Below are 15,436 nucleotides of genomic sequence, written 5' to 3'. Positions count from 1 at the left end.
GGTTGCCAACCAATCGCAGGGCACACATAAACAAACAACCATTTGCACTCACATTCACACCTACGGGCAGTTTAGAGACTTCAATTAACCTAACATGCATGTTTTTGGGATGTGGGAGGAAACCGGAGTGCCCGGAGAAAACCCATGCAGGCACGGGGAGAACATGCAAATTCCAAACAGGCGGGGCCGGGGATTGAACCCCAGTCCTCAGAACTGTGAGGCAGATACTCTAACTAGTCGGTCACCGTTCCACCATATTTGTATATTATCATTATTGTTATTATATTTTTTATGTATTCAATTTATAATGCTTGTTGACAACACTGTTCTGTGTGGTGTTTCAAATTCGTAAGATATTTTATTTTAACTTTACATCACAACATGGTTTTGTTAACTACTAAAGTGACATTGCAGACAAGTGAGTTTCAACAGTGAGCTCACATAATGATGTCACAACACACACACACAGGAAGTGAAGTGTGTGTCTGGCCTGTGTTTAGTCACCAAAAATTATCACTGAACCCTGTAGGAGGTCACCACCTCAAAGATGTTTTACATCTTGGGTCTGTTTAAAAAAATACATGATGACACACATGCACAGACACAAACTCTTCACACACACACACACACACACACAAATACAGTGTCCTGATGTTAGCAATTAGCAGACGTTATCATGGCCTGGAGACGTCACAAGCTGTTCACAGCCCCCCTTAACACACACACACACACACACACACACACACAAACACACACACGCACACATGCAACGCACACACACACACACACACAAACACACACTTATGTTTCTCTCCCTCCCTCATGGGGCATGTGACTCTATTATATATGCACTGATAAAATATTTACTCTTTTTATGAATGACCTACTTTCATATACTATATACTCCGGCTAAAATAAACAACCCAAGTATTCCATACATACAAAGAAAGTAGAACAAATAAAAAGAAAGAACTGAAACTCAAGGTCCATAAAAGAAGCTCATGGAACCTTCAAGATTTGAAGACTAGTTGTGTTGAGGCATGGGCCAAAATCACACCAGAGCAATGCATGCAACTAGTTTCTCCATACAGGAGGCGTTTTGATGCTGTCATTGCAAACAAGTTCAGGAACATGGCCATATATGGTCACACACCTTTCCTTGTGTTAAGAATGTAATGATTTGTGCAACATGACATGGTAGCTAAACCATGGCAACAACAATGCAAGACCATTTTAGCCAATCAGAAAGCAGAAGTATATCCCGTATGGAAAAGGAACAATGACAGTCATGAATGGCTTGGAAAATAAATAAATAAATAAATCACACATACATGCACACACAGACACTCACATGTGCAAACATAAAAGACAGACACACGGTCACACACACCTAGACATACATGAATACACATTCACACATAAATGTACATGCACAGGCACACACAAACACCTACTCTAACGCAGGAGCACGTGCACATACACACTCGTGTACATACACACACCTACACACACACACATACACAGAAGCATAAACACACACTTCCACAAACACTGACACACACACGGACACACACACTCGTGCACGCAAATACCTACACACATTCATTCATTTACACACACCTATACACACTTGGACACACGCACACAATACACACATACACAAACACACACTCATACACACACACACACCAGAAGCATATTCACGCACACATGCAACAATAACAACATGACAACTAGGTTGCTCAGGCTAACAGCTAGCATCATAAGTGATTCTAAGCTGATTTAAAGTGTCAGTAGTTGCAGACAGAAAAAAACAAACAAACAGTAGCTTAGCATGGTCGTCGGCCATTTAAATTTTTTTTTAAACACATTTGACTGGAATGCTTTGAAGTGGGACCTCCCAGCGAAAGGTTTCCGACTTCACGGCCATCTGGAATGCAGAGGCATCCTTGGCATTCCTTCATTAGCTACCTGCTAACCACCTATCAGTAGGAACAAGCATCAACTGGGCTTGTCAAGAGCAGCATTTGCAGAGTAAGCGCTAACTAGCATCCACATTAGCATCATTAGGCTAACAACTAGCATCACCAGAACATGAGGACTGCTTGTGTGTGCGCATGTGTGTTTGTGCGCGGTTGTTATCTGTGGAATGCTAATAGCTAATAGTTGGTGTGTCCCTGCTGTTTTCATGTCTATTTACTACAGATTAGTCTGATCAGACCCAGACCAATGATAAGTGTGTGTGTCTGTGTGTGTGTGTGTGTGTGTGTGTGAAAGATTGAGAGAGAGAGAGTGTGTGTGTGTGTGTGTGTGTGCGTGTGTGTGTGTATGTGTGTGCGTGTAAGTGTGTGTGTTTGTGTGTATGGGAATGCCTGTGCATATATATGTGCATATATATGTGTGCATGTGTGTGTTTGTTTCTGTGTCAAGTTGTCTATGTGTGTGTCAATGTCTGTGTTTGAATGTGTGGCTGTGTGTGTGTGTGTGTGTGTGTGTGTGTGTGTGTGTGTTTGTATGTTGTTGTAAATAAACTGCAGTCACATTATCACAATGCTAATTAACTACTAGATAACACTCCATGTGTGTGCGTGCGTGTATGTGTGTACATCATCCTCAGTAACAGCTTGTGTTGCCTGTGGGACAACAGACACACATACATACACACACTCATACAAACACAAACACACACACACACACACACATTGTGTTACTGCTGCAGGCTTTGAAGTCGTTAATGATCCAACATATGGACATGCGCGTACGCACACACACACAGACATACACACACACATACTCACACAGACACACACACACGCACACACACACACACACACACGTAGATGTTTATTCATAGACATTGTTGTACGTCTGTTTTAAGTTGTGCTTGTTCTTAAGGTTTGGTTATGTTAGTTGCTAGCCTGAGGATGCAAGTCTTTAGCGTGTGTTAACGTGTGTGTGTTACATACAGTATGCAAAGTATGCGCTCTGGTTAGCGTCAAGTTAGCGACTGTTTTGACGTGTTGTTATCTGAACGAAAAAGAAGTCATCTTGACTTCTTTCTTTTAAGGTGTGTGCGTGTGTGTGTGCTTGTGTGAGTGTGTGTGTTCAGATGCACAACCAAACAGAGAAGATTTATACTCGTGTATAATGATGGTGTGCTGGAGACTACACTCACACATGGCCAGCAGTGCATGTGACGATGAAGACACAATTTAGTTCACTTCTTTTATACTTGGAACATTGTTTTATGATTGTCAAAGTTTGACCCTGGAAAAGACCAAGTAAGCTGCGTGGAAAGTTTGCCAAGCTCATAAGCATTTTTTTTTTTTCCAAAAATATGTTTTCTTTGGAAAACTTGACTTTTTTCAAAAATAGTTTTTGTCAAATACACAACTTTTTTTCAGAAATATACTTTTTTCTTTTAATTTAATTTTTTTTATTTTTTTTTAAATTTCAAATGTAGGATTCTTTTCTAAAACATATTTTTTTTTTTATTGACAACTTTTAAAAAATATTTTCCAAATATACAATTCCGGAACTAGGCATTTTTCAAAAATATACGATATTTTCTATATAGTTTTTTTTTTCTTAATGTATGATTTTTTTTTTCAGAAATATGCAAAAAAAAAAAAAAAAAATAAAAGCTTTTGGGGAAATATATGACAAAATAAATTCCAGTATGCCGCCTTTTTTGGAAATATCCAACTCTTTTTCAGAAATTTGCGACTTTTTAGGGGAAAATAGTTTCGGAAAAAATAGCTGGTATAGGCTCCAGCACAAGGCACGGTGGCCGACTGGTTAGAGCGTCTGCCTCACAGTTCTGAGATCCGGGGTTCAATCCTCGGCCCCGCCTGTGTGGAGTTTGCATGTTCTCCCCGTGCCTGCGTGGGTTTTCTCCGGGCATTGCGGTTTCCTCCCACATCCCAAAAACATGCATTAATTGGAGACTCTAAATTGCCCGTAGGCATGACTGTGGGTGCGAATGGTTGTTTGTCATCTGCCACAAAGTTCTGAGGACCTGGGTTCAAATCCGGTCTCGCCTGTGTGGAGCTTCCATGTTCTCCCCATGGCTCTGTGGGTTTTCTCCGGGCACTCCGGTTTCCTCCCACATCCCAAAAACATGCGTGGTAGGTTGATTAAAGACTCTAAATTGCCAATAGGTATGAATGTGAGTGCAAATGGTTGTTTGTTTATATGTGCCCTGCGATTGGCTCGCGACCAGTTCCGGGTGTACGCCGCCTCTTACTTGAAGATAGCTGGGATAGGCTTCAGCACGCCCGCCACCATAGTGAGGATAAGCGGTACAGAAAATGGATGGATAGATATTACTTTTTCTAAAATAACTATAACATAAAAATATGAAATTTTTCAGAAATACACTTTTATTTGTATTTTTTTTAGGACTTTAATATAAGACTTTTTCCAGAAATAGCTAACCCTTTGCAAACGTACTGACTCGCATTGTAGTACTGTACTGTATTGTACTGTACATACAGAATTAGAGGGGGGAATTTTAACTTTAACGTTTGTTTTTTTTTTAATCTCCTTCAGGAATTTCCTCGTGAATCCCCCATAAAATGCGTACATGCATGACTTTACGCTAAGCTACCTGCTAACCCAGACGACAGCGCGTACGCCGGTTGACCCACATTCTCCTCTTCTTGTGTCAGAGACCTTGATAGTTATTACATCACTTCCTGTCTGGAACAAGCACCATTGTGCCGGGCAGGAAGTGAATCTTCCGCCACAGTCTCACGTTTCCCTGTCAAAGTCGCAAGCACACGGGGACGACTCTCACACACACACGCGCACACACACACACAAACACACACAAGACGTTTGTGTTCATTCACAGACATTACATTGTCCACATCTACTTGAAATCATAGTTTTTAAGGTACGCTGTTACTAATTGTTAACCTGAGAATGCTATTTGGTGCCACAAGGATTCTAAGGATGCTAGTTGTTAGCCTAGTAATGCTAGTGGCTGGCGTGGTGAAGGGAGTTGTTTTAGGATGCTAGTTGTTAGCTTGAGGATACTGGTTGTTAGTTTGAGGTTGTTAGTTGTTAGCTTGAGGTTGATGGGGGATTGCAGTTGTTAGACTGGTGACGCTTGAGGATGCTACTTTTTACTCTGAGGATGCTATTAGTCACCCTGAGGAGTCCAGTAGTAAGCCTGGTGATGTTAGTGGCTAGCCTGATGATGCTAGTTGTTAGCTGGAGGATGATTGTTAGCCTGACGATGCTTGTTGTTTGCTTGAGGATGATACATTTGACCCTGAGGATACTAGTTGTAAGCCTGGTGATACTAGTGGCTAGCTTGTTGATGGTAGTAGCTTGAGGATGTTCGTTGTTTGCCTGAGGAGGCTGGTTGCTAGCTTGAGGATGTTAATTGTTATTCTAAGGACGTTACTCTTTACCCTAAGGGTTGCCAGTTGTTATCCTGGTGATGTTAGAAGCTAGCCTGAAGATGGTAGTTCTTTGAGGATGCTAGTTGTTAGCTGGAGGGTGCAAGTTGTAAGCCTGATGATGCTAGTAGTTCGGCTGATGATTGCTGTTTTTTTTTGACGATACTAGTTGTTTGCTGGAAGATGCTAGTGGCTAGCCTGATGGTAGTTGTTTGAGGATGCTAGTCATTAGCCTGGTAATGCTAGTTATTAGCTTGAGGAGGCTATTTTTTTCCCCTGAGGATGCTAGTGGTTACCCTGATGATGCTAGTTGTAAGCTGGAGGATGCCTGATGGTAGTTGTTTGAGGATGCTACCATAGTTGTAACTTAGCCTAGTGAAGGAATTTGCTCGTTAGACGCACACACAGCACATGAGGATGTATGTCAAGTGGATTATTAGCAAATAAGATAACACATACATACACAAAGTTATGTTTTGTCACCTTATTTAATACAAAATACAGTTGACTATTTATGTATTTTTTTTTATAAGTTTCTCAATTTGCTTGATTTGTTTTGCAAGTCACGATGTCCTGTTGTTCGTCATGATCATGTGTTTGAGTCCCACACGTCCTCACACAGGAAAGAGGCCATGTGCTACACTATGTGTGCAAAATGTGCTTTCTGTATGTGTGTGCGCGTGTGCCTGTGTGTGCTTTAAAGTCGCGCTATATCAGCACCTTTTAACAGATTGTTTGTCATTATGTGACAGAGGTCACATATGTGCAAGTCACAACCTTCAAGTCTCAAGCAAGTCCCAAGTCACTGTGGGGAAAAAAAATAAAGCAAGTCGAATCAAGTCCTTACTTGGTTTAAAGCAAATCGCAAGTCAAGTCATACAATCTTGCTCCAGTTACAACATATATTGGAGTGGTAATAAAATGTTTCTTCACAAATCATAACAAAAAAAAGTATTCACACCTTATAAAGCTTAAATGAAAAACAACTGAGATTATGATTGATTTTATTTATTGCACTGAATTGTTTTAAAGTTGTATTTCAAACTCAATTTAACTCAACTTTATTTCTGAACAGACCATTCTGTTTACTTTGTGGTGACAGCCTTGCAACTTCTACGGTTCTTAAGAAAACAATATTAAACAAAAGCCCTGTAAAACTTTTTGAGAGAAGTAAAAACAAACTGAATAATGTATTTGCTTACATGCCCACATGCTTTCATAACTAGGGATGTGGCTGTATTCAGAATTAAACAATCTTATTTAGAAGCATTGACTCTGAACAATTGACAATTGGTGTTACATTAAAACTTATGTTCCACATGCTGTGGTCTCAATTTAAAAAACATAGACTTTCTCTTGGGCGGCACGGTGGACGACTGGTTCGAGCGTCAGCCTCACAGTTCTGAGGACCGGGGTTCAATCCTCGGCCCCGCTTGTGTGGAGTTTGCATGTTCTCCCCGTGCCTGCGTGGGTTTTCTCCGGGCACTCCGGTTTCCTCTCACATCCCAAAAACATGCATGAATTGGAGACTTTAAATTGTCCGTAGGTGTGAATGTGAGTGTGAATGGTTGTTTGTTTGTATGTGCCCTGCGTTTGGCTGGCAACCAGTTCAGGGTGTACCCCGCCTCCTGCCCGATGATAGCTGGGATAGGCTCCAGCACGCCCGTGACCCTAGTGAGGAGAAGCGGCTCAGAAAATGGATGGATGGATGGATGGATGGATGGATAGTCTTTCTCTTACCTGTCTTTGTGATTTTTGTAGTGACGGATGAAGTTTGACGTCGTTGTTGTTGTGTCTTTAATGTGCAAGTTGGAAGCTATGCAGGTTGCCATCCTCTTTTTACAGAGTTCATTGACAACATAATTCTTGAATCCAAATTTTATTATGTTTGGAGGTCCTTCCATTGTTGTTCATACAAGTGGCTACGTTAAAAAAAAAGACAAATTGTCTTAATTAAAATACAGATTTCTAACGCTAAACGAGATGACTTGTCAAGTCATGTAGTTCAAGTCAAAGTCAGGTGAAGTCTTTTGGCTACCAAGTCTAATGTCAAAGTCAATGTCTTAAGTATTTGGCAAGCAAGTCGCAAGTCATAAAATCGGCAACTCGAGTCGACTCGATTCAAGTCAATTGACTTGACTGTTTGACTTGAACAAACATGGAAGTCTGTGAAACCATGTGAAAATGTCAAAACACAGAAAATGTAAAACATGTAAAGGGTCACGGGTGAGCTCTAGCCTATCCAAGCTGACAATGGACGAGAGGCAGGGTGCAATTTGGACTGGTCGCCGGGCAATCTCAGACAAACACATACAATACATAAAACAGACGGAAGACAGGACGGGTTTGGGATTGAACAATCATGATTGTCTTTGCATCTGTAAAGTTGTAAAGAGTAACAGTGTTGATTATATTTGACTTTAATGTAATCCCACTTAATATATAAAGCATAAACTCGACATTTGTGTTGATAGTAATAATTTACCCATGCAGACGGTTCATTTGTGATACACGTCAATGACGTCACGTCATCTTTAGTACACGTCTCCATGAAATGACATCATTGAGGAATGATTGTCTTTTTTCTCCTAAACATTCCTACCTCCTCTTGCATCGCTCCTCTGTCAATATCCTGGCTCCTCGATAGATTTTCTGGTGGGAAGAGCTAGCATTTAAAAGAGGAGCTAGGAACTAGGACCTAGGAAGTTCCAAATATAGAAATGACATTCACCCATTGGCTTCCTTGCAGCTGTAGGACAATATTAGTTTGCAAATTATGTGGAGAAAAAATCTTATTACTGTGTTTTCTTTAAATTACAAGACGAGTGCAATATTTCTTATGAAAAAAACCAACGAATTTTTGGTGTTTTTTGGAGTGCTGGAACGGATTAATTGCATTTTGATTCATTTCAATGAAGAAAGAGGATTTGAGGTGCAAGCGTTTTGCGATACGGCCAAGGTCAGGTAACTAATTCAACTCATATCTCAAGGCGCCACTGTACATAAAAAAAACAAAGGCTAAATTCATAAAACCCAAAGAAACAGGTGACGCTATAAACTTTCACTGATTGTGGCCTATCAGAATACACAGACTCTATCAAGTCAAACACAACCTAAACCAAAAAGGAACTGAAACAACTCCATTTAAATGACTGTTAGAACTAGTGTGTGAGTGTGGTTGTGTGTGTGCGTGTGTTTATGTAGTGAGAGATAACCAAGTCGCAACCGCAGGGAGATAAAATTCAGGATGAATACCCCCTCCCACTCTAAACACACAAACCCCAACCATCCTATCACACACGCGCACGCACACACACACACACACACACTCATGCCAAGTTTGAGGTAAAGCACTGCCCTCTGTTGTCGTGAAGTATAGCACGCTTTTTCCTAATTGACAGAAACAGCTCCTTAGCATTATGCGTCAGATGTACTGTACTTGTGTGTATGTTTGCGTGTAAAGGATGCAACACGTTCCTATGACGATAAAAATGGTCAAGGACACGGGAGGGAAGGGAGACAGGATGTCAGGGATCGCCACTTCCTGCTTGGGGACAAGCGCCAAATTGCTGACATCCAATCAGAGCCTCGCCTGTACTCACTTCCTGTCAGTTATGGGGGACACACACAAGCATACACGCTCCTTATCCAAATTAGTGTTTTGAAGGCCGATGTTGTTTTTGATGTAAAAACAGCTGCCGTGACCAGAGGGGTTGATATGGCAACGGAGAACCACAATGTCGCCAGACCGAAGCATCTGTCGTGTCCACGGGGCTAACGGGACCCACTGACAGCTTCCTTGCTTCGAGTTTGTTTCATTCATTATAAAGAGTGATAACATTTTGTTTATCGCTGAATTAATGTTATGGGTTGTAGGCCACGCCTATGGAATGTTTCATACAATTCCTGACATGTCACATGAAACGCATCAAACAATCCTAGTCCATTTTTACAAAAAAAGATGTGAAAGAAATAATATGTGAAATACTTTGTATCGGTCCGTTGTGGTGAAGAAGGAACTAAGCCCACAAAGGCGAAGATCTCAATTTACCGGTCGATCTATATTCCTACCCTCACCTATGGTTGCGAGCTGTGGGTTGTGACCACAAGAACAAGATCACAGATACAGGCGCCTGAAATGAGTTTCCGCCGCAGGGCGTCAAGGTTCTCCCTTAGAGATAGGAGCTCAGGCAAGAGCCGCTGCTCCTCCACATTGAGGAGCCAGATGAGATGGCTCGGGCATCTGATTAGGATGCAATATTGTAATTTGTCATTAGGTCAACATGGTATGGTAGTTTTCCACATGCTGTACAAATTTTTTTAAATTAAATATTTAAATTTCATGTTTTGTTATTTACATTTTTTTATCAGTTTATTATTTGTGTGAAGAACAAATGTGGTTAATTCCCAAATAACAATCTATTGTTTTATCCACTTTTTTAAAGAGGAAACATCCAAGAGTCCTGTTGATGCCTTAATTCAAAATTAAGACAAGTGATTAAATTTAATTTTACATCACCACATAAAGTTACACTATGACATTTTCAACAGGATTACTTGTAATTGTAACCAACTACATTTCCAAAGTAATCTTCCCAACATTGAGTACAATACCATCAAGTGCAACATTTTTAGGAAAAAAACTAATTTTGATTGTTTCTTGGTTGTTAGAAGGGATTAATTGCATTTTTATTCATTTGAATGGGTCAAGATGATTTGAGATACAAGCAGTCACTGAATGAATCCGGTATATGCGGAACGTCACGTGACTAACGCGGAACACGGAATAGCTGACGAAAACGGAATGCGCATATACCAGATTAAACTCGTATGTCAAGACACCACTGTATTAAGCACACAAGAAACATGAAAGCCATAAAATACAAGAAAACACACAAACACAAAAATATTTAAAACACCTGCAATGTCTAAAAAACATACATATTTCACATGCAGATAAAAAAGTAAACATTTCAGAAAACACAAACTAAATGAAAACATAAAACATACAGAACACAAAACGTTTCAAACACAAACCACGTGTCAAGAATGAAAACACGTGAAGTATGTAAAACATTATGAAAAACAAAATATATTGAAACAACAAAAACTAAAATAATTTTCCAAATACATTTGCACAATAAAATTGTGAAATAAAAAAAATAATTTTCCAAATACACTTGCGCAATAAAATTGTGAAATAACAAACAAAAATAACTTTCCAAACACATTTGCGCACTGAAATTGCTGCCTTTTGTCTTCATTAGTGATGGAAAAGTTGCCGCGGTTAAACTGAGTTCAGCGAACTCTACGTGTAGTGTCTTATAAACGTGTACTTCCTGTCCGTGTTCCCATGACAACCGACCGTGGGGGTTATTGACACATGTAAACGTAGTATAAGAACACAAGCACACGCTACAGTTTGTAGACACAAGTGGCATTTAGCAGCTACCACACGCGGCTAACGGCCATCTAGGGAATGTAGAGGCTAAAATAGCAACTAGCATTTATGCTACTGTTACTAAATCCATTTCAATCATATAAGCACTTGTGTACTCGCCTGCTTATTGGGTAAAGTGACTATTTGTGGGTGGGACAGCCTGTGTGACAAAAGCAGGTCAACAGCACCCTCTGGTGGCCACTGGGGAAACACTCCAGGCGACATCAAGTAATGTACAAACTTTATTGAAACATTATAAAATAGACACTATAAAAGAAGCACGCACACACACACGTTATCCTCATCCAATCAGCAGCAAGTGTCTGGTGATGACGTCACCATCCAAACATGTACTCCATTGCCTTGGAGACAAAGCTGTCGTCCTTCCTGGGTGTGTGACTGTCTGTCACCACCTACACACACACACACACACACACACACGGAAAAATACATCCAAACCCACAGATAAATACACACACTCATGCACAGAAAAACAGTTGCAGTGTGTTATTGTCAAGGTACCTGGTATTCGCTGGCAGAGTTTCTGTAGGTGGCGCTAAGCGGTCTGATGGCCGAGCGCGGCGTGCAAGGGAGGGAGGAGCTAGCTAGAGGGGAGGAGGCCACCTCGCTGCTGTCCATCACGCTCTGACACGTAAAACGCAATATTGAAGGGTCGTGTGACCACACCCGCCAATCACAACACAGTCACAGATACACAGGTTGTTCAACGTCACATACAGGCATTCAGTGACGCAAATACACATCCAAAAAAATATATACTGTACTTGTGAAGTTGTCACCGTCGTAATAAATGCCTCAAAATCGACTGGAGTCATAACTGACAGAGACCTAGCCTTCCGCAGGGCTAACGATATGTTCGTGAGGTGCATTAATTTACATTAGTCTCACTGATTTGCGCTACGTTCATTTGACCCCTTCTGGGCGTCCTCGGCACAGAGCAAAATACAACGATTATACGCCTTCCATTTCAGTCTGATATGTTCCCACACTTTCGCCATTTTCTGTCTTTTGTTTTCTTGCAATTTTCTTCTCTATTCGTCTTTCCCATGCTCCCGCTCCTTCAACCAAATAGCTTCGCTTCCACCTGCTACTTCCTCTCGTAGGTGACGTAAGCGTGAGTTAATGCCCGCGCATCCAGCCCAACGAAGCTTTTTGGGAACATCTCCGAGGTTCAATTATCGGAAAAACTTAAAAATCTGCGATCCGTAATTTTGCTTTTCAATGAGGCGCAAAATGCTAATTTGGACTCTCTTATTTCGAGCCTTGGACACAGACATTTTACACACACTTCCAGTCACACACAGTCACCTTGTCTATACAGGGTTTGACGCCCACCATGATGGCATCTCCGAAGACTTTTCCGTCTTTGGACAAAGCTTTACGAGCCTGAAGTTTGGACTGATACTGGAGATGCATCCAGTTGCCGGGAGACGCCATCTACACACACACACACATAATCATTATTATTATTATGACATCAGGAGGTTCCACTGTACAATTAGTGTGTGTGTGTATATACGTGCACGTCTTACAGTATGTTTGAGGATGTTTCCGTACTGAGCAAACTGTAGCAGGATGTAGGAGGCAGAGGCTAGAGGGAAGCTGATACACCAAAACAAACACACACATGTACAACTCAATATCAAATATACTATTATGAATATTACTATGAATATGTTTATTACCCAAAGACAGTGACCCAGGTCTGGTCCAGGTGGTCTTCGGAGGACAGCGCCTCTCCCTGACTGTAGAAAGGGTCCATCTGAGCTGGGGACTGGCACAGCTGCTGCATCCCTGGAACCAAACGGGTGACATCATGTGACCTCATAGCCTGATGATTCCAGGTATGTGGCGTGTACCTGAAGTGGACGCCTGGCGTGCCGACATTGGAGACTGCATGCTAGGAAAAGACTACACACAAAGACACGCACATACACACAAGAGAGTAAACAAACACAATAATTCTGATTTGATTGAACAGCATGCTGCGTCACTGCCAACCTGTCTTTGCGCACTGAGGGGTGTTCCCACGGTAACCAGGCCGTCGTGGATGCTCCGCACGGGCGGAGCGCCGCTCTTGTCCTTTGGGGTGGGGACCATGGGCTGCGGGGCTGAGCCTCCTGCGCCTCCTTAGGTCACACAACAACATTAACACACTATCATTAAACCGCCTGCACACACACACACACACACACACACACACATTCTCTTATTTACACCTTTGAGGATGGTGCTTTCCAGAAGGGGCGCGGTCATGCTGAAGGGGCGTGGCTGAGGGCTGGCGGGTGCGGGCAGGTCGCCCATTAGGAAGCCCGGCAGGAACTGAGCACTATGGGTGAGCTTGGGGGAGGTCGGGGAGCCCAGAGTCATGGGTTCCGATCCCACTGTGAGGATGCAGACAATTTCCAACAACTTTCAAAAACACATCTATTTCTGGCCATGGTGAAATTGGTTCGTTTTAGCACTCATGTTGTGCGCCTATCCCAACAAACAAGCGAGCGACCAAGAAAATGAAAAGATGAAATGAAAGCGATTACCAAAATTAAAGTCCCTGTATATTGAAACTAAATAATAGAGAAGAGTGTCGTTAACAACCCTGTCAAATGTGAATGATAAAAAAAAGTTAAGTTAAAAAAATCGGCAAGTATATAAAATGAGGTTTGACAATGGTGAAAAATCAAGCCATTCTCGCTGCTGTCAACCACTGTGGACATTTGCTCTGAATGTGCTTGAATCCACACACCGCTCAAATCTACTTTGACAACAAAAATTGGGGGCTACTTCACTACTTCATCTAGAATCTTCCTTATGCCTACACATAACTACATTTTTGAGCCTATCTGCCTAAAGCCTCCAGTGGCTGGACTATATCTGACCAGTTTGTTGCGGGGCTTTTCCGCGCCGTGACAACAAGGCGCTCTAAAGAAGCCACATTAGCGATAAGCCCCTGTCCACAAGCTGGCTGTCATATCAGACTTATTTATAAAAAAAAATAATAATAAAAAATAAAAAAAAAAAATCAGTCCCTCCTCAGCACTCTTATTTCTTTCTCAAAGTGACGTGTGCGCACACATTGCCAACAACGAGGCACTCTATCAGGACTATCTGAATGGCAAGATGCATTTTTGGGGTGTTGCTAAACTAGCTAGTAAACTGCCCTCAAGTTCTTATATAGTTGTAGGATTTACAACTTAAAGTGTGACAAAAAACAAAACAAACAAAAAAAAATTATCTGGAAAACAAATGGTGAAAAACTCTTTAACCCTATATCGCCACAATAGAGTACTCGAAAAATTCTCAACCTTTTTTCAGCAATTATCTTCAAACATGTAAAATGTATTTTGGAAACAAATCTTGACATTCATTCCATAGGGTCAAAACGTTGTTTATTTTCAAGAAGTCATGTACAGTAATAAATAAAGTTATACTACGCTCACATACATGACCATACGCAAACACGTGGACTAACTTGTACAAAGCTAACGCTGCCATCCCACTTAAAGCGATTGCCTATAGCGAATTTATTGCATTACCACCGGATGATGCAGCATTTCATCGCCAAGCCACTGGAGTACACTTGTCAAGCAACATAGTGGCGCATGCCATGGCCAAACAATTTCGCCGAATATTATTAATAAATGTATTGTCAGAAGCTAATGTTTCGAGCGCTAGTCTGCGCCAACTGCAGCTCTGCTTACCTTGTGGCTATGACGTGACAGTACTTCTGTGCTGTTAAAACATGTCCCAAATTCTTGATCATTGAGGTACTTTGACCATAGTGTCCCACAGAGATGTTATTAACATGCCTGGGAACTCTTTAAAATTGTGAAAAAAATTGCATTATGTCTCATTGAAGCTATGCAATTCTGAGTAAGAAATAAAACTATAAAGATCAGTGTGCAATAGGTTATTTTATGATAAAAGTGGACTTACCTTGGAGCTCCATCATGGTTAGGTTAACTTTGGTTTGTTTTGGGCCACCGATTTCAAATGCAGGAAGTGACGCCAGGCTAACGCCGAGCTAACGCGGCTAGCGGCGCCCTAAAACGTGCCAAAGCGCCGGACGTGACGAGGCTTCCGGGGACGAAATAATGTCACCCAGGGGTTTCGTATAAAGTAGGCTCAAATCCACAGGGTAACGGTTCCAAATGGGTTGCAGTTCGGAGGGTGCGTGGGGCGCGCCGTGTAAAGTGTTCCCCCGTGTTCTCACATGTACCACCACACACCCGGAAGTAAATGCAGTTTGAAAAGATGCGTTCAGGGACCCAACGCAAACCACTTTTGCAAACTGTCCATAACAACCACTCAACATCTTGAACAATCAGTTTTTCAACCCCTTTTTTTTTTAAATATACAATATGTCCGAAGAAATGTATACATTAAATTCTGATCATTATGTTTGGTTTTACCAGATTGGCGAAATATTCAATCGTCATTTTATGCACCTGAAAGTATCAAACATCTACGCAAGCTCACCGGAATGACGTCGACTCTACACTGTGTTGGAGTTGACGCATTAATTCAACAAATGTACCTGCGGAAAAATTACACTTGGCCCCCAAAATAT

The 15,436-nt window shown here is 41.5% G+C and overlaps 1 protein-coding gene across 1 annotated transcript; it reads right to left on the bottom strand.

Moving 5' to 3' along the window:
* Window positions 1–9,995: 9,995 nt before the first annotated feature.
* nup35 (nucleoporin 35) lies at window positions 9,996–15,085 on the bottom strand. Its single transcript, XM_061692060.1, has 9 exons — window positions 14,803–15,085; window positions 13,089–13,253; window positions 12,871–12,998; window positions 12,729–12,780; window positions 12,555–12,663; window positions 12,402–12,471; window positions 12,178–12,306; window positions 11,371–11,493; window positions 9,996–11,261 (listed from the first exon to the last, which is right to left on the bottom strand). The coding sequence occupies exons 1-9, from the start codon at window positions 14,816–14,818 to the stop codon at window positions 11,184–11,186; spliced, it is 870 nt and encodes a 289-aa protein (XP_061548044.1). The 5' UTR covers window positions 14,819–15,085; the 3' UTR covers window positions 9,996–11,183.
* Between the last annotated feature and the right edge of the window lie 351 nt (window positions 15,086–15,436).

Source organism: Phycodurus eques, chromosome 12 (genome assembly GCF_024500275.1).
Source record: "Phycodurus eques isolate BA_2022a chromosome 12, UOR_Pequ_1.1, whole genome shotgun sequence".
NCBI classification, from domain to species: Eukaryota; Metazoa; Chordata; class Actinopteri; order Syngnathiformes; family Syngnathidae; genus Phycodurus; species Phycodurus eques.
Note: the sequence above shows the minus strand (reverse complement) of the source record. Positions and strands in the feature narration are given on the sequence as shown.